Source organism: Fragaria vesca, linkage group LG3 (assembly GCF_000184155.1).
Source record: "Fragaria vesca subsp. vesca linkage group LG3, FraVesHawaii_1.0, whole genome shotgun sequence".
Classification (NCBI taxonomy): Eukaryota; Viridiplantae; Streptophyta; class Magnoliopsida; order Rosales; family Rosaceae; genus Fragaria; species Fragaria vesca.
The window spans coordinates 1015830-1040556 of record NC_020493.1 but is presented as its reverse complement, the minus strand read 5'-3'; the positions used below and the strand labels follow the sequence as shown (position 1 = coordinate 1040556).

Genomic DNA, 24727 nt, shown 5'->3' with positions numbered 1-24727 from the left:
ACTCCACCATGAACGATCATTACCGTCCCATGCCTCCCCCCACTCGGGCCCCACACCAAACAAATCAAAACGCTGCCGTGTTCATCTTTTTCAGCCCATTGCGCTTGGCTTTAGGAACCGCCCCCTCTCGGTCGGTGGGCCCATTGGGCCATGTTCGTCATGCTTTCCAGGTAGGACGCTCGTGACTCGGGACCCACTCTGAGCCGTCTGATCTGCCCTGCTGGACTACACTCATCTCTCTGATCATGTACTCCCTGCATTACCGGTAGTACCCTTTGTCATTTTGGCGTTTGCTAAACTAAGAGATGGGCATATTCGTCATTATGGATATATTCCCATCTCGGGAATATTGTGGATCTCTAGTAGTATATAGTACTACGTAGCAGTCTAGAGATTAACTCGAATTTTGGAGGGAAGTGACCAAAACCAAAATGATGCTTCGATTCCTATTATTTCAGATTGGTTTCTACTGTGAGAAACGACTAGTCGAGATGCTCCAGTTTGGAACTTTGTATACTTTGGTTTTCTTCACTATTACATCATCTCCCGGCAAAGTTTAACCGTAAAAATTGTGTTGTCAGTGAGCTGTAACTTGATTGGTTAAGATGGTTAACTAACAATTTTGAAGTCATGAGTTCAAACCTTACTGACATATATAAAGTTATTAATAAAAATATTATAAAAACAACCGTAAAAATTCCGTTCTACTTAATTCTGATATGACACAATTTACTCCCCTTTAAAATTTCTACCTCAGTTCATGAACTTGTTTGTATCATTGATATAATGGTTTTTACTAGTTAATTATTGGTGCATCTCAGTATCGTATGTCACTATAATTTTATGAAAGACTTGTCAATCCAACACCTAATCTCATATGCTTCTCCCAATCAAGACGGGGATCTAAGCGCTTTTTGTATGATGTCTGTTGAATTATAGCTAGTGATAATGTATAGAATAAGAGTGGTAAAATAGAAATCTGAAACCACCTCAATTTGTAGCTTTCAACTTTAGACACCTCAAGTCCTCAATTGATCATTATGATTGGATTTAACAGGGGGAAAAGAAAGACTTCTCTCTTTCAATTTCTAACCTAACCCTACCAATTAGAGAAGCAACAATACTACTGGATGTGGAAGTGAGCTTGCTTATACGCAAATGCAACTACAAGTAGTCGTACTCTATATCATGATTCTAAAAGAAAGGAATCCAGTGATAGCTAATAGTAACACTATTAGGCAAAGCGTTAATTAGGCAAACAACAACTTTCTTTTTCATATGCCTCTACTTCTTTTGCAGATTCCGTTAAGCAGGCCACTTCTCATCTGGTCCACCATGTCGAACTCTCAGATCAAGGCTTCCGAAGTTTCGGCCTCTCTGGAATTCCATGACTGATTCAATCTCATTTGTCCTACTGAATCTTTAAAGTTATATCATAAGGTCCATATCAACCTGTAATCATAATAACTAAAGGAATGGCTTTTCTTTTGACTATAAAAAGGGCTTGATCAGAAAAAAGCTTCATGTATTTGTAGAAACAAACTAGAATCTTGAAAGTTTTGAAACGTTTAAGTGATTATAAGTTACAACCAGTAATGTGTTGTGAATAATCAGAATAAATTTGACTATGAGCAGCTACAGACTAGAGCAATATGTTTGTCAAAATGTTGCTATATTTTTCATAGCTCAAACTAACTGACATTACTGCTGGTAGAAGAGCTCGATGACTTGAGCGCGCCCCAGCAGCGCTAACTGCTAGGTTTCATTCTTTACCTGACAAGTTTCTTCAATACAGCTTCAGCACGATGCTCAAATTTCGGTAAGGCCCAATCGTGCTGGATTATATCAAGGCTGTCCTTCTCAGCACCCAGACTCTGATCAATAAAGGAAAAGAGGTCAATCAGATAAGCAGAGTAGAAGTTTTGATGGTATCCGAGACATTTACTAGGTTAATCTCTTTAACCTTAAAAGTGTTGCAGAAAACCACTTTTAAGTTATTACCTTTGATGGATCAAAGCCGAACCCACTCATTTGCATCATACGCTGAGTATCATCCATTGCTGCATAAGAAAAGCCTGTGTTAGTACACCAGCCTTATAAACTTCCTACAATTACATGTGTGATCAGACCCCGACATACAGTTGTAAAGCATGAAAAATACCATCATGTAGTGATCATATTTGTTAGTACTAACTTGTTTGAAACAAAAAGAAGCAGTTAGTACTAACCATTTTCTTCACCCAGAATGAGACTGAACAAGCCTCTCAATCCAAACAGATTGAGAAAGTACCTGAGACACATGACTTTGAGTAATTAGACAGAGTCAGATGAACAAACATACATGACGTGAAAGATCAAATAAGCGGAGAGTAACTAAGTAACTTCATAATCAAGAGTTAGGTAAGTACCATGAGCGGCTGCTGACATAGCTGACATCAACAGTGCTCAAGTCAATCCCATTTTGCAACATCGACCTGAACCTCTGAGTAAGAGGAAAGGGTATTTTGGCTGCATAAAAGCAAAAGAAACACTCATACATGATAACTTAAGCCTGTGACAGATATATATTTACACTAGTTTCGAGAACAAGACAGTAGAAAACTTTGGTGCAAATACAAGCTACCAGATGAAAAAGTAAGCAAAACCAAGGTGAAAGAGCACTGCTACTGGTATAAAAAGGTGAAACATAGTCATATAGTTTACTGAATCACGAATAAAGTAGTCATGTTACATTGAGATCATGAAATTGGCTTAGAGAGGTATAGAAACTAACCTGCTACAAATCCAGAGAAGAAAAAGTTGACCCATGCAAATGTAAGAGTCTGGCCAACAATAAATTAATCATAAAAGTATCAGTTCCTATATCTGAGAACATCAAGCCAAATTAGAATAACAGGAGATGCAATCTGAAATACCTGGGGTACGATCATAGACAAATTTTTCTTCATCATGTCCATAGCCATGTTGGGATCAGAGAACATCTGCGCTTGTGGATTCTGTGCCTGACCCTTGGGAACAAATAACAAACCATTTTCCTACCAATATCGCAACAATTTGCCATCATCAACAATCTAGAAGACTGGAACATACTTTCAGCAAAATCCCCTTCTTTAACTAACCCCTAAAGGTGTCGACAGCTAAAGCATCTAAATTATAGCTGAGAAATCATTACAATGTCTCATATCCGGCTTCTCGCAGCAAAATTTCATGTTTTCAATACGAAAGCATCTCTTTACATGTTACTTAACTGACCTTTCCACTAACATGCTGCAAGTTTTCGGTTTACGAAGCACGTAATATTCATCTCTTATCAGTCAATTTACAAAGCTAATAATGCTCAACTCAACAACAAATCAACACTACAAAATTCTATAAAAATTCTTTTCGATTTACAATTCGCAGATAATGCAATTAGAGTGAGAATCATAAGCAAACCTCGTTGCTGAAGTAAAACCGGCGAGCGCGAAACGACTTGGGAGGTATGAAATTAGCAGAAGCACGCAAATTGCGAGCCCTAATAACCAATTGCCTGAGAATTTTGAACTTCACAAAGTCAGATAAACTGTACACAAGTAATGAATAGGAGCATGTAAGCGTGTTTGAGTTAGGGTTAGGGATACGGACCCTTCTTTGACGATTTTGGCGTCGGGGACTTGGTTGGAGCGCATGAGCTTGGAGACGAAGTAACGGAGGACTCCGATGAGGACCATGACCACCGAGAGAGGGATCAGAACCCAGTCTCTGATCGCCGTGTCTAGCACCAGATCTGCCGCCATTGTTGGAGCTCAGAGCTGAAAACGACGCAGTTTCGGTTCGTCTCGGTCCTCTCTGTTAATATCAGATTGAAATTTGTATGATTCAGCCGTCCATGTAGCAAATGGCTAAGTACGACTCGGAGGCTATTTTCGTCATTTTTCAATTGCTGGGCTCTGTGTAATGTGTATAATGGCCCAAATTTTGATTAAAAAAAAATGTTAGACCCGTTTCAAATACTCATGAACGGTTCAGTTTTGTGATAATTGAATCAATAGTTTGGTTTTTTATTTTCAAAACCGAAGCTGATCACATAATATAAAATCGGCATTGTCAATTCGGTAGATATCGATAAATAAGTTTCGATAATTTAACGGACTCGACTTGGTGACCAAGTATGGTCACTTCACATAATATAAAATCGGCATTGTCAATTCGGTAGATATCGATAAATAAGTTTCGATAATTTAACGGACTCGACTTGGTGACCAAGTATGGTCACTTGCAAGTGACCAACACCAATGAGAAAAGGGAAACGTATCCCGTTAAAGAGTTTAAGTTTGACTTTAAGGACATTACAAGGGGTTATAGATACTTGATATTTATATTTAATTGTTTTTTGGTCACGTGTCACTTCTTCATTGGTATTGGTCACATGCACTGCAAGTGACCAGATTTTGTCACATAAGTTTTTTCCTTACTTTAATTACTTGAGAGCCATCATAATGTTTTTCACATTCGGAAGAAAAAGATGAAGAATCTGGTCTCCAATAACAAAGTAGGGATAGAATAACCTCTAGGTATGATACATTGAGCTTCCCAAGTTTTGGTAAAGATGCTTGACTTATGCTACCTCTGTAAGAGGTTGCTTTATTCATTCCTTTGCTTTACTCAACTAGTTTGGTATCTATTGCAAATATGTTGCTAGCTTTTGTTTTAGCAATGTCTTATGGCATTGAGGTCTTGCAATATTACAACCTTGATTCACTGATCATGGCTCTTGTTTCCTTCCCAATCATTACCAATAACATAATATACAGAAATACCATGCAAATTTCACATGTTCATCCTGCCTATACCATCCATGAAATTTCTAAGAAAATTAAAGCTAATAATGCCTCTGGTAATTTTCATCCGCCATTTTCAGGCCAACCTTTGATTCAAAGAAGGCACAAAGAGTTGTTGGTGGTGCCGTTATTCTGTGCTAAAAACTCACCGGAAGGTGAAGGTGGAGAAGATAAGCAGGATCCACGAACTCTCGAAAAATTGCTGAAACTTTACAATGCCATGAAGAATAAAAATCTTCTCGAGTTATCGGAGGTTGTAGCAGATGAACCCGAGTGTGTAGGCAACCTATCCCCAATCATCCAAACCCTTCGAGGGAAGAAGGTAAAAGTTGATTCATTTTAATCTTATAGATCCTTTAGTAAAAGTTAGTTTCATTCACTATTTTGTTGCTACATTTCTTTCTGTTGCAGAAAGTGGTGGATTTTCTCCTAAATCTAATCCAACACCTAGGAAGTGGAATTGAATTTATTATAAAACCAACATTCCATGATGGGATGAAGGTCGGTCTTCAATGGGCCTTAGGTACATCCCTATTCTCAATACATCGACCATCGATGAGTTATGGAACCCTTTTTCTTCATGATCGATCAAATCTGGTTCCATCAACTTTCTGATATGTTTGGCTAGTTATATGCAGAGTGGGATAAAACACATACGCCTTTTGGAAAGGGTTTCGGCTTCCATATATCCCACCACTATAAGGGGAAGCTGGTAATAAAGTGAGTCCAGTTTGCCTCTGCATCTGTGTCATTTCAATTTTCACCTATAATCACTACAAACATGAAACATGTAACTCGATCAAAGTCGAATAGTGTACCTAGCTAGGTTAATTTGCACTAATTTGTTCAGCATACTCACGTTTGGAGTTCTTTATTTCCTTTTCAGAAATGCAGAGATGTTCATCGAACCACTCCTGCATTTTCCTTACAGAATGGTAAGTTCTGGTGCATTTTCCATTCCTGCAGTTAGGAGGTTTGTTCTTATTTTCTGTTGCTTTCTACAGAGAATGAAAGGAATTATGACTGCTTTAACCGAGAAGATGGGTTCCAGTGCAATGTTCAAGGGTGGGGCGAGCAAAGCAGTATTGAGTATCCTCCTTGTCATCACTGCTGCATTTCTAATCTCTTTGCTCACCGCGCATTAATTCTTTACTCGAGGAGCTGCAGATACTAATCTCGTGTAATGAAACCGTTCTGAAATTCTTCCTCCACCATGTCGCCGGGAAATGGTGAAGAAAGCTCGGAAGAATCAGAGATGGTGTTGTAACTTGTAAATCTTATCGACTGTGCTTGGTTTGCCAAGTCCAAGCATCGGATAAATGTAACCACCATTCTACAAGGACTGTAATAACGAAATGGAGACTTTACACGCTTTTAGGCCATGCTGTGGTATGGGTGACCCCAAAAGCAAGATGGATAGCCTTGGTGTGTAAGGGAGTACATGCCTGCTTAACATATCACATTTTGGGGCCGATCATTTTACCATTAACCAGAAAAAAAATTTACCTTTCAAGAACAAGAACTTCAGTACTTAGAAACTGTCTGCAAATATATTTACTATTCGATACAGCAAATGAAACAAAACGCAGTTAAAACCTGTATTTTCTGCCATATGAAACAAGATACACCAGTTGCAGTTAAAAACTTAAAACTAACACTTCCTGCTATCCAACATATTACAAACAAAGGTCCTTCCAGGCTGTACAGAGCATTTAACATTCTGTGACAGTTTTAGAGGTTAGGAGAAGACCACTATAAAGAACTAAACACAGGGCAATGGCCACATACCAAGAAATATCTTGCCATGACCAGAGCACATAGGATTCTAAATATAATCAACCAATACATGTAAAACAGCATATCACCTAGGCTCCTAGCCACGTCAGCGCCAAAAAGAAAAAAGGTTCTGCCCTATCTTTTCTACCATCAGAAGAGACCAGATGGCAAATGTCCCATCCCCTGCACGTAAACAAACAGAGTTACTTACTCTGGAGGCATAAGATAAGCAGAAGAGGCATTTTGGGGAAAAGCACAACAACTGGTGCTTTGATCAAAGGCGCTAAAATTCAAATGAAACAGCACAACTAGCAGAAAAATATCAAGAAGTAACCAAACGGAACTATACTAACCGGTCAAGACTACCATAAATCATGACTGTTTGATGAAATGATAGCGGTCTAACATCTCTTGGACCCCCAGAGCAGATATGCTATCGCATCCAAGAAGCTCATGGAGCTTTGGATCACATACTATCACCATAGAATTTACAGGATCCTACAGAAATATAACCAAAGCCACAATCAGTCTCATTTCTGAATTCTGAATATCTAGGACAAACAGGGAAAATCTTAAAACCAAGCAGGTCATAAGGAATGTATTCCCACCTCCAAATTGTTAGCCTTTACGTACTCCCAAACAAGTCTAATTGCCTCAGACTTGAGCATCTCCCTCCCTTCCAAACCCAGAAACTTAGCTAGTGCTTCAGATATTGTAACAGTAGAGGAACCAGGTTGAGTACTATCAGTGTCAGTTGCAGACTCAACATCTAACTTCACTCGCTTAGCTTGAGGTGGCTCCTCTGCATTTATAAAGGATAAAGAATGTTAACTGAGCAGAGACGTCATGACATAAAATGATTACAAGGATCAAAAAGTTTGCATACTTTTAGGTCCAAGGGTTATAATATGCTTGGACAGCAGCTTATTCATCTTGAACATGTCAGTACAATCAGTCTCAAATACCACGCGCAACGCATCATCACAAATAATCTTTCTCTTATTACTTGGATCTTGGAGGTTGTGCTTCCTTATGTACGCCCAGAGCTGCTTCACAATCTGATATGAGTAACACATAAGTTAACACAAACACAAATTGAGGTTCATACAAAAACACTTGGCCATATCAACGGAATTGACAAGCAGTATAAATGGAGAATCCTGGTAGATTTGGGAGTAACAACCTCAGTCCTTGGCAAGGCTGGTTCACCAACAATAACCTGAAGCTCAGGTGTGACACCACAGACTTTATTTAAACCCCCAGCCCCACCCTTTCTTTTGGTTCCAGTATTCGTGGCACTGCAATTCATGCGAGGCACAGTAAGTCGTATATTGACATAATAAATGCTAAATCACAATATGAATTAAGCAGTGAGTCCTAACAAAACATAAAACCACAAAACAACAAGATGAGATTCGAGCTATGCGTGAATAAGAGGATGCTGCTGCATATTTACTAATTATCGGAGACAGGTAAGTCTCTATATTTATGCAAAGATTGATGCACAGGTCAACAGATAAATAACGGACTCGGCAACCAAAACGCTCTTTAGTGATTGTGGTACTGGTTAAGCAACATGGTAATCTCAGACAAATGCTTTTTCATAATTGAAAATGTACAACGGCCGAGCTTGGTTGAATCAGAGTGAGACCTCAACCATAAGTAAAGGCTCACCCTTAACAATTTGGTGTTTCATCACTTCATGTTCTAGTATCCGGACAAACTTTATTGTTACAGTTTTGAAACTATTATATGAAACATGACAATTTCCTAGCAGAAAGGTTGAAACTTTCCCTTAAGATAATTTTAAATGCTTTTCATACGTCAATTTCCACATTTGCTACAAACAAATTTTCAAAACTTATGTAATCAGGTTCAATTTAAGCAGACAAACAAAAGCATTATAATTTACAACAAGCCAAGAACAGGGACATGGACTAGTAAATCCAGTAAAAACCCTGCGGTAAAAATTAAACTGTGCAATTTAAATTATTTAATCCACATCTTGGTAATTCGCAACGAATTATATGGCGTGAATTGAATTGAACAAATTGAAAACCCTAAAAACCACCGTTTCATTTCCGATTTCCAATTGTACAAATTGAAAAGACAAACCTGTCCTTGGGCGTTTCCGGGGCGGCGGCGGTGGCATTCTGTGCGGGGAAGACGACCTCAAACTTGGGAGCCGGCTGCTGCGGCTGGACCACCGGATGGCGAAGCTGCTGAGGCGGCGGCGCCTGGAAGGTGTAGGCCTCAGGAGGAGGGGGAGGACGGGAGTGGGGGTGGAGGGCAAAATGGGAAGGAAATTGTTGGGGGAGGAATTGTGCCTGAGCGAATTGAGGGTGGAGGTGATGGGGGTGGTAAGGGTTGTGGCTGGGGTGGAGGGCAAAATGGTCTTTTGGGGGCGGTTGGGGTTGTTGTTGTTGTTGTTGGGGGTAGGGGCGGAGGAGGAAGTTGATCTGGTCGCGAATGAAGGCAGCCTTGTGGGAAAGGTCCAACCCTAGCTTGGCCTCGAGCTGCTGAACGACGCCGTTTACGGAGGTGACGTCGTTAGGGCCTCGTTGACGGAGCACAGTCTCCACCCCTTCGGCTATTTCTTGGTCCGACACCATTTCTCTGTTAACACATATACAGTCGCCTTATATTAAACAGAATAAACCGAAAAAACAAACACCTCTCTCTCTATCTCTCTCAGTCCCCCTCTGCTCTCTCTCTACCTCTCTCTGTCTCTATCTCTCTCTTCCTCTCTGTCTCTCTCTAGTCTCTTTTAACCTCTATCCTTCGTTTATAATAATCTGAAATGACGGGTTTGTCCCGGTGGTTTTATCCATGGTTTCAACCTTGCCATGGTGGTTCACAGCCTTATCTGTAAATATCAAATTTTTTGATCTCATCTGCATATGTGATGTGTCAGCATGAACATATTTTAGGGATTATTTTTCTTTTTAGAATAAACCGATTAGGAATTTGATTTTTGAATTTCATGATTTTCTTTTTCAAACTTTTTTAATTTAATATTCAACATTCATAACGGATGACAGCTCACAAGATACGAACATACAGTATAGAAACTCACAATTTAAAATATCATACATTTAATACTATCAAGATAAATTAAACATCTGTTATCATTGTGATTTACGCCAAAAGTGAGTAATAAAATGTGTCTCACACTATAGCACCGGCTACGCCTAGGTGGTTTTCTTTTTAAAATTTTTCTAGTTTAATAGTTAGCATCTATAACTCATGGGATACAAACTTACTGAATATAAATACCATCCATTTGACACTATCATGATAAATCGAACATTTGTTACTGTTGTGATTTACGCCAAAAGAGAGTAACAACATAGCTCGCACTATAACACATCCTAAGCTCAAAACTGAATCACTCGGCACATGATTACAACATAGTGCTAGCCATTTTGACAAGTTCGTGAATTGAATACGGGTTGGAGGTTCCCTACCTGATGCTCGACCATAAAGGCACTTACATTGGAGAGATATGTTTATTTTGTGTGATTAGAGGTTATGCCTAATTACCTACTTACTCATACACAGGACCACACAACATCCATAAATATTATATGCTCCGTTTATAATTTGAATAAATTATCGGCTTCTTTTATTGATTATGATTTTGGTATTGATTGGTCTGGATACTCTTATTGAATGAGCTATTAAATATGTTGAAGATCACTTTTGTTTATAAGAAAATATCAAATAATGATAAGTCGTGTCATTTTATCAAATTTGATCTCTTCTTGATAGAATTGATTCGAACTTAAATTTGAGTTTGAACTCAAACGGACATGATTCAAATTCGTTAACATCTTTATCATATCCGTATATACTTTTCAGTTTCATCAAGAAAATAAAATCTTATCTGTCATCCATCCAACCCTTAGATAACAAGTAACAACCTCAAAAAGTTAAGAGGTAAATATTCATGCTGTAAAGTTGTGATTTTATTCCTTTTGTTTACGCTTTCAAATTAAAGATAAAAGATAAAAAGGTGAACGGGAAAAGAAATGGATACTTTAGACTGTGGCCTCAGTAGCTCAGCAAATTACAATAACAACCCGGCCGGAAAACCGGATTCTTCTCGCATGCAAATTTGGCATCTGTGTTAACAGTGTTACCAAATTTGGTCAGGAAAACATGGTTTCTTGTTGTGAGTCGGACATACCAAGGATTGGATAGAGATTGGTGAGGGTTGGTCAGCTACTGCTGTGTAGAACAATGTCACCGGATCAATGAGGTCAAGAAAGTAATTGCAATAATCTATAGGCTAGTTCGTTTCACTCTACTCGTCACCTACCTATCTTGGTGTGATTCTTAAGCTACCAACTTTTCAGTGGGTTTTAGTATTAATATATACGAGTTAGTAACTTAGCACGGGATTAATGCATCATTGCATTACAAGCAATGTTATCGACACTTGTGGATGCGTAGAACGCAAGTGACAGGGTGAAAGGCCAATGCAAGTATCAGTGCCTGAGGATTGTAACGAGTAACAAGGCTAGTCACTATGAATAAGTTGAAAATGATTAATCCACAATTGAAAACATAATCGATGACACATTTACAATTTGTAAACTTGGCCCTCCTGAAGATCTTTGTACAAATATGATATATCAAATCTTTGCGCCAAAGGGCAGATTATTATGGCTCAAGCATTATGGAATAACTTGAACTTATTGTTGGTTCGCAAATGTTGAACTTGTGTTCAATGGTGTTATTTGATGACTTCAAAGTATGATTCAAGCCCACAACTTTGTGTTATAGCTTCTAAAATCAATTTGGCAAGAGTTAGGTATTATGGTACAGATTTAGTTAACTTTCACACTATGAAGTTTTTTTTAGATTACAGATTTCTCTTGTTTAATTCCTCACAAACATTCGAGTTGGTAAGAACTAAGGTGTGAAACCTCTATACTCATGTTTGAACATCGTTTATGGTGTCTATTCTTGGTGGCTAGAGGGGATGAAGCGTTATGATAAGATCTCACAGCACAAATTAATCTATGAGTCGAGAACGTATTTAAGAAAACCATGTGATTTCGATTAAAAAATAAAAAACCTAACACATCCGCAACACAGGCAACCCGAACTTCCTGGGTGGGCAAGCGGGTTGGGGCCAAACCCGATTTGTACCCCTCAAAACTTTGAAGCGGAGAGTGAAATGCAAAGACACAAGAAATGGCGCAGCTTCTCATCAACCTAAGCTTGCCGTCCCCAACCTCATTTCAGTCGACTCGTCACCTCCCCACAACTCGCTCCCGCCAAAATGAAGCTGCCCAAGAATGGTCGTCCCTGCTTCACAACCTCAAGTCTCACGGCAGATTCTCTTGCCTTTTCTCAGGCAATCGCAGAGAGGTTTTAGTAATCTCAGTTTATGTATTTTCATTGTTTTTTGCCTTTTATGTTATGCTCAGTTTCAAATTTTCAATGGGTTGGTTTGCAAGTTGTTCATTTATTCAGAAATGAAAAAATTAAAGTTCGAATTGAGCAATTAGCCAAGTGGAAGTGGTGGCAAGGTTTTGGGGTTTAGCACTGACTGTTATTTAAGAAGTTAATAAAATGTTAGAGCATTTCGGTTAGCCGTGTCGCAATGACAGTCGGTAGTAACAGAAGTGAACCACTTCTGTTATGTGGCATCTGCATCTTATGTGTTTGTGAATTTGCGTACTTGTTTAAATTTAAGGTGGAGAGAATTGCATATACCATAAGTTTGTATTTTTCTTTTGCTGCTTGAGAAAATTGAGCTTACACCTTTCGAATGGATTCATTGTAGCTTGAGCATTCAATGTGTTGGGAAATCTGTAAACCACTAATTGTATAAACTTAAGTCTGTAAGTGTTTTACCCGAAATGCACACAGGAAAATTAGTCCGGTAACATATTTTCTTGTACCATGCGCGGAATGCCTGAACCTTTTTGTGTTTTTACCCCATCTTCATAACAACATGCAGATGAGGCAATAAACGGTAGTTCTTAACTTGTGAAAGACTTATTCAAACCAATTGAGTAAACTACTTTGATTTTGTCTGTTGATGTAGGATATTCAAAGTATGATTAGTGGGGCTGTGTTGACTGTTGTATACCTCGATCATTTTGTTCAGGGTATAAACATCGCACAGGCTTATCTCCCTTGAGACTAATAACAGTATATGTCAGATACATGTATTGAAAATAGAACTTAATTTGGCTCTTGGTCCCTCATTTCATCCCATTCTGAATGTAATATTGCAGTTTAGATGCCGGTTTCTTTACCCTGAATGAATTTAACTCTGCTATTTCTATGGTTACAGGACCAAGCACGAAAAGCATTAGAAGGTGCCCTGGGTGGAAAGAGAGATGAATTTGAGAAATGGGACAAAGAGATTAAGAAAAGAGAGGAGGTGGGTGGAGGCAGTAGTGGTGGTGGAGGGGGCTGGTTTGGGTGGGGCAGACGCTTCGGGTGGTCCAACGGTGATGATTTCTGGCAAGAAGCACAACAAGCAAGTCTTGCTGTCTTAGGAATTTTGGTCATGGTAAGAAATTCCTTTTTTCTACTGTTGTTTGTTTTTTTTTTGGGTCTGAATTCTATTGTTGCTTCAATCCGGTACCATTATATTGTAAATATACTCTATTGCAGTGACTAATGATTCTGTTCTTCATTCTTTCAGTATCTAATTGTTGTGAAAGGAGAGCTGATGCTTGCTGTCGTCTTCAATCCACTGTTGTATGCCTTGCGAGGGGCAAGAAACAGCTTCACTTTCGTTACCAACAAAATCTTAAGGAGGACAGATGCTCATGCTGATTTTGATAGTATCTCAAAGAAAGAAGCATACAGTCGTGTCTCCGCTAAAGATAGTGTTATAAGAAAATGGGGAAGTGAGTGACACTTTTGTTCCAGGTTCGAGATCCCATCCAACACACTGAGAATGGGTGACTAGTTTTGTATCCTACGCCATCTCTATGAAGTACAAAAATGTGTTTGAACTGCTAGCAATTGCTCAACGTAGAGATTTTATTTGCCATCTTTGCAGTGTCCCTAGCATTCTGCCTGTCCTGCTGATTTATGGATATTTAGACCACATATTCTAGATCTTGAATCAAAAGATAGATTTCAAATACTTCATGTCATAGTCTCCTCCATAAAGAGGCAGCAGTGACAGATTATCAGATTACGAAGCCAACTTTGGAGGCATTGTGAATTAAACACTAATGGGGAACCATGCTAAAGTTGTTGTCATTGGCTACTATTATTGCCAATGGCTTTCCCAATCATCTAAGCTGTAATTTCCTGGTATGAAGTTATGAACACTTCAGTGTGCAGTTAGCCATCTCTGTTCACAAGCTACAGTCACGACTCGCAACTATCGAGCAGTTAAGAAAACCAGGCATGCTCAGGAAGCTCCCCCGAGCCCCAGGCATGACAGACCAATTCCAATTATTGCGTTGATTATGGGGTTGTTGATTGCTGGTAGTTTCAATAATTTATTACACAACAATAATTTAGCAGACAGATCCATAATTAAAGGCTTTTGCTTAACCCGCCAAATAAATTGCAAATTACATGTCATGCATGCATACATTTTCTCTGGAAAAATGCACCCTGGATCCCATAAACCCTAATCACCCAGTTATGAAAAAAGAAAGAGTGACTATTATCCATGAACACAAAAACAAATTAACCATATAAAGAAGGGGTCAAAGTGTTAGTTTGGTCCACCCAATCTTTTAGGTTACAGAAGCTGTCTCATCTGATGTGTTCGAAAATTGAAAACCCCTCCCTCGAATCTTGGTCTCGTCGTGGAAGCTAGTGCAGCAGCAATAGTGACCCTCCACGATTTCGCCACCATTTTCTCACCTCCTCTTTCTATTTTTTCCTTTTGTGACTCTCAATTTCGGATCACCACACGACCATTTCCTTCGTCTGCTTCAAAATCCTTCCTAAACCTATACCCTCCCTCCATCCTCTTCTCTTTGTTTGTTTGTTTGACCCAAAAGTCTCTTCCTTGTTATACTAAATTTCTCTAGCTACTTTGGGTTTGGTTGTTTTCATCACACGGATTCTTACGACTCCCAAGTGTGTTTTTAGCGTCTTCTTTTTGCTTTGTTCTTCTTCCCCACTTTTGTGCTAATATAGAGTTCTAACTGCTTGGCCATTGGGTTTAGATCCTCTGTGAGAGAAACTCGAGTCATTCTGAACTTGTATGCTTGGTGGGTTCTTCGTGTTTGGAAAACATGGGTGATGGAAAAGACGAGAAAAAAGAGGGTGGTGAAGTCTCAGAGAAGAACAAGTGTGAGCCTAGTGCAGGGCGGATGGTTAGACCACCCAGTGACAGTTCCTTGTGTGTGACAGAGGATGAGGAGGATGATGACGATGATGATGAGCTAGCAAAGAAAATAGCGTTGGGCCCTCAGTGCACTCTCAAAGAACACATCCAGAAAGATGCGGTTTGTATCCTTCTCTTTTAACCTCTTTACTGTTATGGCCTTTTGGTTTTGTTTTGTAAATGTGTAATGTTGTTTGTTCATGGTTGTTATTCGAGGTTTTAGGATGATGAGAGCTTAAGGAGGTGGAAAGAACAGCTTCTTGGGGCTGTTGATGTCAATGCTGTTGGAGGTAGTCATTTTAATCAGTTAAAACTTTCTTCTCTTCGTTTTATCAATGGAAAATGAAGCAGAAAGATGTTTGATTTTGAGTAATACCTCTTAGTTACTTCACATTATTCTTTGGTTTTTGATGATATACATTGTGAGAATTCTTGTCCCTTTGGCATAAATTCTATTGAGATCAGAGGTCAAACATGTTCCATGCTCTAAAAGGTTTTAGTTTTCGATCATTCTTGGTTGAATCCACTCATGACTGTATCAAGTAAAAACCCAATAAACATAAGATATCGATTCATTTTGTACTTACTGCTGTTGGATCTTTGGAATTAGGTAGGCATCTTCAACATTCGGAATAATATACTAGCTTCCTGAATGTTTCGCTTCTATGCTGCTGCATTCAGTTAGAACAGATGCAAGTTTTATGTTTTCTGATGGAATTAGTTTGTGTGTTTGTGTTTCTGCAGAATCTCTAGAACCAGAGGTTAAGATCCTGAGCCTTGCAATTAAATCGCCTGATAGATCTGATATATTTCTTCCAATTCCGGAGGATGGAAAGCCCAAGGGCTTGTGGTTCACTTTAAAAGAAGGTAGCAAATACAGCCTTGAGTTCACGTTCCAGGTCAGCAATAACATTGTTTCAGGTTTCAAATACACCAACACAGTCTGGAAAACTGCTGTGAAGGGTAATGTTCCTTTCTTTCCTCCACATGTTTTGTACTTGAAAGAGTAGGCATTGTATCAAATGCTTGGATTAGATAGATAGATGTTTTACTTCTCACGGATTCTTGTTGCAGTTGATAGCACAAAAGAGATGCTTGGAACCTTTAGTCCACAGTTGGAGCCTTATACACATGTTTTGCCCGAGGACACAACCCCATCTGGTATGTTTGCCAGGGGAACTTATTCAGCTAGAAGCAAGGTAATCTTTCATACCAGCTGCATTACATAATTATACCAATAAATTGTAAAATATGTCGTATCATCTGCTTAAACATGTACCACTCACTCTCTCACATACCTATCTCCTATTGGGGAGAACCTACCTTTCTTCACTACTGACTACCTTAGGTGAGAAATTGCAATATTCCTTGTATGGAAACAGAACGACTTTGTGTCTAAGGAATGTACCAAACATTCTTGTTTCTTCATTAGTTTGATGAACTCTGAAGTAGTGTACATAATCATTGTTCATCATTGCGTCGGCAACTTTATATTTCGAATTCAAATTTGTGGTCCAACCAGTGTATTGACATCAGATCAGGAATTCCTCAAAGTAATTGCTTCATGCTTTTGGTTTACTCTCATTGATTTACTTTGCTCTTTTCTTTTTCTGTGTTCCAGTTTCTTGATGATGACAACACATGCTACTTGGAGATCAATTACACCTTTGATATTAGGAAAGACTGGGCAGCAGCGTAGACGGTTCTATAGATAGTCCATTGTTTCACAAGGCCGAAATTTGCTTCAGTATAAAGATCATGTCACAATCTTCCATTAACTTTCAGCTGGGAATCGACTTAAACAATGATGAGAGAATGATACGTAGCAGAAAGAGGGAGAGGGACAAGTTGAAAAGAAAAGGCTATTGTTTTGCTAGCTAGGTGTTTGGTGAATAAAATTGAGCTCTGCTTGTTTGATAGATCAGAAACTTTTTCTCTGTGATGGATTATTGTCAAAGTGATTGCTGGCCATATTTTGTTGATTGAAGCTTTAATCAATTGCCATGAGTACTTTATAGATGGTCGAAATCATTACAGTTCCAGTGGCAATTGTGCTTTATTCTTTTTGCTCTCTTCCTCCTACAAATCTATGCATCTGCTCAAACATTCTGGGAGCGCTGCATCACCTAGGGTAAGTATTTGCATGCATCAAGGAGGTTGTGAATTGAATCTCAACTCTCAACTCGCTTTACTGTGAAATGCAATGTTAAACTTATTAACTCCATTTTTTTTTTCTTGAAATTCTCTTTACCATAAGCTCACCATAAGCTCACCAAGTCATGTTTTTTTGTTCTCTAATGAATCTTATTGTTTTCAAACTTTAAACAATCATAAAATGAATTCGTGTCACAATCCTTTATACTTTCATCAGCCAGAGAGCTTACTTAAAAATCAAAATCCAAAAAACGAAAAAAAATTTAATAAAGAAAATAAGAATATGCGATTTTGGCCAAAAATCGTGTGCTATAACCCATAGTTTTTGATGAAAATCATGATATCATTAATTTTTTTTTATTGGTAAAAGTTTGGGGACTGAATTTATGGCTACATATGTTGTTCTAAGCTTAAACGCCCTCAATGCTTAACGGTAAAAATCTTCTACGCACCAAGGAGGTGCAAGTGAACCGAGCAACTAATATGCAATATTTTGATCCGGTCATCCACATTGCATTATCATGCATGTATTATAATACCGTTAACAAAATTGAAACCCAAAAAAATAGTCCTAAGTGTTTCCAACACAAGAGGTGAGAAACTGAGGTTGAATAAGAGGTATTCTTATTACGAGCGCTTAATTTAATTAGATCACAAATAAAAATGAACGGAATGAATTTAGGGTCTATAATCTTCATTCGATCTTCACATACGACGATTTGAGAACTTGCATATTAATGATGCAAGTACACATTGGTGCTTAGAATCCGCTCTGATGCTCTATATTGGTTAAGAATCGGTGTTTATTGGAAAAAAAAAAAAAAAAAAAAGGTTAAACAATGGGCCAATCCTGTTGTTCACTGGGTAACCTCGGCCCAATATTCAGGCGGTTAATTCTGGAAAGGTCCAACGTGCTTGTCTTTGTCTTACATAGAAAGAAGGTGCGCTCTTTCACTCTCTGCAAAATTCAGGTACTCGCTTTACTATCTTCTCCAATCGATTTTTGTTCCTCTGTAATTTTCTAATTAAGCTTTGATATGTATGTACTGCACTATCCGGTTCTTCTTCCCTGATTTCGATTCGCTTTCCCGCGTGTTCTCTATTACCAAACGCAGCCTTATGCTTCTCTCCTGCTCTTGAAATCGATACGACGTCGTTTAGGGGTTTCAATCTTCTATAGGTTGTGGCTATCGTTGCTTTCGTGTTTAATGCGTTAGAATTGGTTTGCATGTTTCCATTGATCGCTGTGTTATGTGCTTTCTAGGGTTTCAGGGATTTTAACTGCTTTGAAATTTTTCCCTAAATTAAATTGTGAGCTTGTCTCAGTTTGCGTTGCTTCTCCGCAGTGAGAGATTTGAGTTGGAGGCAAAGAGAATGGGTTCGAAGAGAGAACGTGAAGATAATGAAGGGGAAGGGGAGTTGTTGGAGTCAAAGAGGCAGAATGTGAGTGAGCTAGAGTCGCCGGACTCTTCGCCGCCTGCCTCTCTTCTTCCTGGTTTTCATTATGGGGACGAGGATGAGGAGGAGCGAAAGGCACCGGTTAATGGTAAGGAGCTAGTGGCTGGACTGAATGGGGCTCCGGTTGAGGAAGAAGAAGAGGATGATGATGGTGAACAAGGACTGTATCAAGGGCACCGGAGCCGCGAAATCGAAATCAGGAGGGATTGCCCCTATCTCGACGCTGTTAATCGCCAGGTATATACCTCTCTGCATAACTGTTACAATGTCGTATTCATGTTAGTCTTTATGTTGCATATGCTGAGTTATCATTGGCATTGGTGTTGAGTTTCTTGGTTTTGTGCATGGTACAGGTTTTGGATTTTGATTTTGAGAAGTTTTGCTCGCTTTCTCTGTCGAACTTGAACGTGTATGCGTGTTTGGTATGTGGGAAGTATTACCAAGGAAGAGGAAGGAAGTCGCACGCGTATACTCATAGCCTTGAAGCAGGACACCATGTGTTCATTAATCTTCGAACGGAGAAGGTTTATTGCCTTCCTGATGGATATGAGATTAGTGACCCATCATTGGATGACATTCGACATGTTCTGAACCCAAGGTTTACTTATTTTGGTGTATTGTTTACTTCCCGCCTTCTCTTTCCCTTGCATCTTGTCTTTTCTTTCACTTTATCTCTTATCTCAGGGAAGTGTGTGCAAACGTGCATCTTAAGTCGATAAGCTTGAATAGTGATGCTTATTAGTCATGTGAGTGCACTAAAGATATACTCAATAGGCTGTAGATTTCTCTTTTGATAGATTGACTTGCAACTGATATCAAACAATATATTTCTCTTTTTTCTTCTCGGTAATTGGTAGTAACTGATAGTAACTTCTTATCATCTACCACATTGTTTTTGTCTTTTTTTTCCTACCCTTACTTGGTTATCCTTTTTCAAGTGTGTATAGTAACAGATATTTGAATATCTATGTGTAGGTTTACTGAGGAACAGGTTGAGCAGATTGACAAAAACAAGCAGTGGTCTAGGGCACTTGATGGTTCTGATTACCTTCCTGGAATGGTATGTTTTCCCCCTACTTGTAGAAGTACCAACTTAAGTGTCTGTTGCTACTATTGGCAGTTCATATATGTTTGATAAGTATCAATTTCTAATTTGTTTGGTGAATACGAGAGAGTTTGTAATATAATAAGTTAGTTATGGTTTAGTTGCGGGAAGAAATGAATTGTAGTCATTATCAAATAACGATATGCTGACTCTATGAAGGGGTTAGCCAGTAATTAGGATTATGATAGAGTTGTTTCACAGTTTTCATAGGACATAAGGGAGTAAGAAAGCACCGGTCAGAATAATTTCAGACTCATGTTATATAGTATTAGCCTATTATGTGTGGTGCAGTGGTCATACATAATTTCTTCTGGTGTTTGAGAGAATGATTTTGGGGTTGTGTCAGAATCCACATTAGTATGGGAATCCGTTTTGTGACTGAATACTCTACTTTTCATTGCAGCGTACTTGTATTCTGTTTCTAATTAGTATGTCTGGTTTTATTTATATATTTTACTTACAGGTGGGGCTAAATAACATTAAGGAGACCGATTTTGTGAACGTCACTATTCAATCCTTAATGAGAGTTACACCTCTAAGAAACTTCTTTCTTATCCCAAAGAACTATCAACATTGCAAGTCTCCGCTTGTTCATCGATTTGGGGAGCTTACAAGAAAAATATGGCATGCACGAAACTTCAAAGGACAGGTTTAACCTTGTTGAATTCATTCATTTCTCTAGTAATTACAAATAAACATGGATGGTCACATGTTTGAAATCTTCAATGTCTACAGGTGAGCCCACATGAGTTCCTGCAGGCCGTTATGAAAGCCAGTAAGAAACGGTTTAGAATAGGAGCGCAGTCTGATCCTGTTGAGTTTATGTCATGGATGCTCAATACACTTCACAGAGATCTTAAAACTAAGAAGAATACCAGCATCATTTATGACTGCTTTCAGGTTCTCTTTTTTTCCTTTATCTATTGCACTGTTGTCTCTGAAATTTTAACCCGCAGTGTTTGATAAAATTATGTTCACAATATTTGGTGCTTGATAGGGGGAACTAGAGGTTGTCAAGGAAAGCTATGAGAATACAGATGGAGAAACTGAACACAGGAGCCTTGTCACAACAACTTCCAGAATGCCTTTCTTAATGCTTGGATTGGATTTGCCCCCACCACCACTTTTTAAAGATGTGATGGAGAAAAACATCATACCACAGGTAAGCATATCCTTATCACATGCTTTAAGTGCTCATGGTAATTAACTCAATATTTATAATAAAGATAAAATAAAAACACTACTTTGCAGACTCAAATTGTCTTTGTAAATTTCCATTTGTGAGTAACTTTTCTCTCCACTTGGGATCTGGGGAGGAGTTTCCTCTAAGTTAACATGTTTGTAAGTTGCTTCTCATACATACTTGACTTTGAATACATTATACTGCTCCTACTCATGGACTTGGTACCTTTACAGAAGGAATTGTTTTTAGATCAAATTCCTTGTTATATTCTGTGCTCATATAAATGCTTATGAAGGTATACGACTTGATTATTTGAAGTAAAATAGGATTTTTTTTTTTTCCTTAAGTTCTTTTATGGGTAAAACTCTATAGAGGATTTTAAATTTGCTTTCTGCTCCTCTTCAGTTACATACTTGAGAAACAATTGGCACAAAAAACAATAGCATCAAATTCTGGTCCACCACTTTTTTGAATATATACTAAACCTTGAATTGATGCAAGAATTTGCTCTGATGAAGAGGGCATTATGAGTTCTGCTCTCAAAATGTTTTGTCATGCATTTATAATTGAATAGAACTGTCTGTATGATCCAGGTCCCGCTGTTCAACATTCTGAAAAAATTTGATGGTGAGACTGTTACTGAAGTCGTTCGGCCTCGAATAGAAAGGAAGAGGTTTTGCATCACCAGATTGCCGCGGTATCTTATTCTGCACATGCAAAGATTCACAAAGAACAACTTCTTTGTGGAGAAGAATCCCACTTTAGGTGAGATTATACGTTTCTGTGACATGCTGTATTTGAATAATCTTTAAGGTCGTCTCATGTCACATGGTCTTCATTTGACTTATGGAAAACCTTTTGCAGTCAACTTTCCTGTGAAGAACCTGGAATTAAGAGATTACATCCCTTTGCCAACCCCCAACGAGAATGAGAGATTGCGTTCAAAGTATGATTTGATTGGCAATATTGTTCATGATGGTAAACCTGGTGAAGGGTCCTACAGAGTATTTGTACAGCGAAAGTCGGAAGAATTATGGTAACTCTATCGTCTTTATTTGCATTCATTATAAGAAAAGATTAGAAAACACAACTAAATGAATTTAGTCTAACAAAATGCAATGTTATCAGGTATGAGATGCAGGATCTTCATGTCTCTGAAACACTTCCTCAGATGGTTGCCCTTTCCGAGGCTTATATGCAGATATATGAGCAGCAACAGTAAGATAGGAGAGACAGAAGAGAGGGAATCAGTTTCATTTTATGTTCCATGTAATATCCATTAGGGCTTTAGTACGCGGTTTGATCCTGATTTGCTCTAAACACATTGGAAAACCATTACTTACATCTGTTATCTGCCAGCAGGCAATGTTCACTGAGAGCTGACGTGTGAATTTTTTGGGCAACACTTTTGTGCTTTATCTATACTCTAACGCAATACAAAGTACTTCCGCTGTTGTCTTGCTAGTCTGAATGTCCGATGAATTGTCATGCCATATTGTCTCATTTCTAGCTTGTTATGAATTCATTAGATAACTACGTGCTGGTTATCTCAGTTGTTTGTGGTGTCATGGTTAACGTTGTACGCCCGTTAAGAGAAAGATGCGCAAGAAATTTTGTGTCATTTTTGACCGAGACTTGCAAAACTAGCGGCTGCACTGCAGGATTCATAATTGGAAGGCAATGGTTTTGAAAAATAAAGAAGAAGAAAGTCAATGAGTGTTGTCAAGAACTCACGCTTAAGGATTTGACTTTCATCTATGACAATACAGATGGTGAACAGTCGTGTTCAGATGATGATTCCATTTCTTACTTTATTCCATTTCGTTGGTCTTTTTCCTTGCTTGGTCAGGAACAAATTCTGGTTCATAAATCAAATTACGTTCTTGGTTGATACCGTGAAGCCCTGGACAACTCTGCCGGCCCCTTATTAATAGCCAGTCGTTCCAGACTCATCTTCAGCTTCACAACTCCAAAAATATCTTTCTCTACTTATCTGGTCCAACGTCCAAACTACCACTCTGATCTCCCGCCAAGTTATCCTAATTTTCCAGGCATTTACTGATCATGTCGCCATTTTGAATCCGTGAGATCTAGAAGCAAAGTGAGATTGAGATCTAGTTCATCTGGGAGAAAATGGTGATGGAGCTAGGTGAGATGGGAAGCTTCATCAAGGTATGGCTCACAGTTTTCTTATCTCTCTGCTACTGCTATGCATTACCTAAGTTCGTGCCAAAAGGAATCCCAAGACTTTTGTGCATACTTCCAATTGTGTGCCTATTTCTAGACCTCCCTCTTCACTTGACCTCCGTTCATCTGGGAGGCACCACTGGTTTCTTCATTGCTTGGCTTGCCAACTTCAAGCTCTTGCTCTTCGCTTTCGGAAAAGGCCCTTTGTCTTCCGACAATTCAATCTCTCTTGCCCGTTTCATCGCCGTCGCTTGCTTGCCGATCAAGATCCAACAAGTTCAAAAACACCAAAATGGCTCCAGCAAAGAAAAACCCAAAAAGGGCCAAAAATCCCCGGTAAATTACGCAACCAAGGGTCTACTTTTGGGTTTGTTGCTACGAGTATATGACTACAGTGAGCATATTCATCCAAAGCTTCTATGGGTCATGTACTGCTTCCACATATATTTCATGTTAGAGATCATCCTAGTTGTAGTCGCAACCGTGGCTCGAGCTGTCATGGGACTTGAGCTCGAGCCACAGTTCGACGAGCCATACCTTGCCTCTTCACTCCAAGACTTTTGGGGCCGGAGGTGGAACATCATGGTCACCAGCATTCTCCGCCCCTCCGTGTACGAGCCCGTCCTCATGGCGGCGACGCGTCTAGTAGGGCGTAAGTGGGCCCCACTCCCGGCGGTTATGGGGACTTTCGTCGTGTCGGCAATCATGCACGAGCTCATATTCTACTATCTTGGGCGCATGAGTCCAACATGGCAAGTTACATGGTTCTTTCTTCTCCACGGGGTGTGTTTGGTGGTTGAGATCGCCATCAAGAAGGCGGTTTCTTCACGAAGGTTCCAGTTGCCTAGGGTTATATCGGGGCCGTTGACGGTGGTGTTCGTGATGGCCACCGTGTTCTGGCTCTTCTTGCCTGCGCTGCTCCGGTGTAAGGCGGATGTGAGGGCGTTTGAGGAGTACGCGGCTGTCGGTACATTTGTGAAGAATGTAGGTCGTGTTTTCATGTCTAAACGTGTTTTCATAGCTTAGATATCGACATTGTTGGTGAAATTTAGTAGCAAAGAAAACATGCACACACGAGAGTTTACCTAACGAGCTGGCTCACCTACATGTCTCATTCTTAATCTGATTTCGTTTTGTCCAAATCTTCAAATGCCATGGCTTCTCAATTTATTTATGGGTGTACGTATTTTCTCTTGGTCACACTATAGGTCAATTATTATGTGCTTAATCTAAGTCCTCTACTCTTCCCTAGTTGATTGACATACATGTATATGAATATGACCAAAAAGAAACTAGTGGGTCTATCTTGACAAACACTTTTCATAAGTTTGTTACTGGCCAGCCTCACTATAACTGATTTCTGATATAGTGGAAGCTATTAACAAAGAAAAGCTGATGGTTCTTCTTCAAAAAAACAAAAAAGGTAATGGTTATGGTGATCGAGAGTACTATGGCTCTTTCAGATGTATGACGAGTCAATACTGTCTGATACTTATACCCTAATTAAGGCGAAAATAAGCTAAGTTTTTTTCCTTCAAACTGCTTGCCGCTAAATATTTGTCCTAATTGTAGCAATATTGTCCCGTGTACACAAATACTGATGGTGATCGAATTAATTTGAATTCCCTGGCTTAGCCAAGTTAGATGTATAAGATACCTTAATACGTTTGATGCAGGAGAGCGAAGTTTTAGATTTATCTGAAGATCCGAACATTATT

The 24727-nt window shown here is 39.0% G+C and overlaps 7 protein-coding genes across 7 annotated transcripts; 5 read left to right on the top strand and 2 right to left on the bottom strand.

The window, feature by feature from the left end:
• Window positions 1-1484: 1484 nt before the first annotated feature.
• On the bottom strand, window positions 1485-3870 carry LOC101314632 (ER membrane protein complex subunit 3-like). The gene is made up of 8 exons (XM_004293314.1): window positions 3625-3870; window positions 3436-3529; window positions 2916-3035; window positions 2774-2822; window positions 2409-2508; window positions 2229-2290; window positions 2002-2060; window positions 1485-1874 (listed from the first exon to the last, which is right to left on the bottom strand). Exons 1-8 carry the CDS (start codon window positions 3774-3776, stop codon window positions 1770-1772), a joined length of 741 nt encoding a protein of 246 aa, XP_004293362.1. The 5' UTR covers window positions 3777-3870; the 3' UTR covers window positions 1485-1769.
• Window positions 3871-4695: 825 nt separating this feature from the next.
• On the top strand, window positions 4696-5965 carry LOC101310974. Its single transcript, XM_004295263.1, has 5 exons — window positions 4696-5142; window positions 5232-5343; window positions 5459-5540; window positions 5707-5755; window positions 5825-5965. The coding sequence occupies exons 1-5, from the start codon at window positions 4696-4698 to the stop codon at window positions 5963-5965; spliced, it is 831 nt and encodes a 276-aa protein (XP_004295311.1).
• A 384-nt stretch (window positions 5966-6349) lies between these two features.
• On the bottom strand, window positions 6350-9226 carry LOC101314347. The gene is made up of 6 exons (XM_004293313.1): window positions 8712-9226; window positions 7780-7894; window positions 7483-7654; window positions 7205-7398; window positions 6950-7094; window positions 6350-6779 (listed from the first exon to the last, which is right to left on the bottom strand). Exons 1-5 carry the CDS (start codon window positions 9206-9208, stop codon window positions 6969-6971), a joined length of 1104 nt encoding a protein of 367 aa, XP_004293361.1. The 5' UTR covers window positions 9209-9226; the 3' UTR covers window positions 6350-6779; window positions 6950-6968.
• A 2540-nt stretch (window positions 9227-11766) lies between these two features.
• On the top strand, window positions 11767-13482 carry LOC101310682. The gene is made up of 3 exons (XM_004295262.1): window positions 11767-11975; window positions 12910-13131; window positions 13267-13482. The coding sequence occupies exons 1-3, from the start codon at window positions 11799-11801 to the stop codon at window positions 13480-13482; spliced, it is 615 nt and encodes a 204-aa protein (XP_004295310.1). The 5' UTR covers window positions 11767-11798.
• Window positions 13483-14351: 869 nt separating this feature from the next.
• Window positions 14352-16825, top strand: LOC101314060 (rho GDP-dissociation inhibitor 1-like). Its single transcript, XM_004293312.1, has 5 exons — window positions 14352-15043; window positions 15146-15212; window positions 15667-15885; window positions 15997-16121; window positions 16544-16825. Exons 1-5 carry the CDS (start codon window positions 14831-14833, stop codon window positions 16619-16621), a joined length of 702 nt encoding a protein of 233 aa, XP_004293360.1. The 5' UTR covers window positions 14352-14830; the 3' UTR covers window positions 16622-16825.
• A 1344-nt stretch (window positions 16826-18169) lies between these two features.
• On the top strand, window positions 18170-22210 carry LOC101313774 (U4/U6.U5 tri-snRNP-associated protein 2-like). Its single transcript, XM_004293311.1, has 9 exons — window positions 18170-18771; window positions 18888-19132; window positions 19510-19594; window positions 20103-20288; window positions 20375-20539; window positions 20637-20801; window positions 21416-21587; window positions 21687-21858; window positions 21951-22210. Exons 1-9 carry the CDS (start codon window positions 18451-18453, stop codon window positions 22042-22044), a joined length of 1605 nt encoding a protein of 534 aa, XP_004293359.1. The 5' UTR covers window positions 18170-18450; the 3' UTR covers window positions 22045-22210.
• Window positions 22211-22833: 623 nt separating this feature from the next.
• LOC101313484 (acyl-CoA--sterol O-acyltransferase 1-like) lies at window positions 22834-24178 on the top strand. Its single transcript, XM_004293310.1, has one exon. It carries the CDS (start codon window positions 22956-22958, stop codon window positions 24033-24035), a length of 1080 nt encoding a protein of 359 aa, XP_004293358.1. The 5' UTR covers window positions 22834-22955; the 3' UTR covers window positions 24036-24178.
• Window positions 24179-24727: the final 549 nt, after the last annotated feature.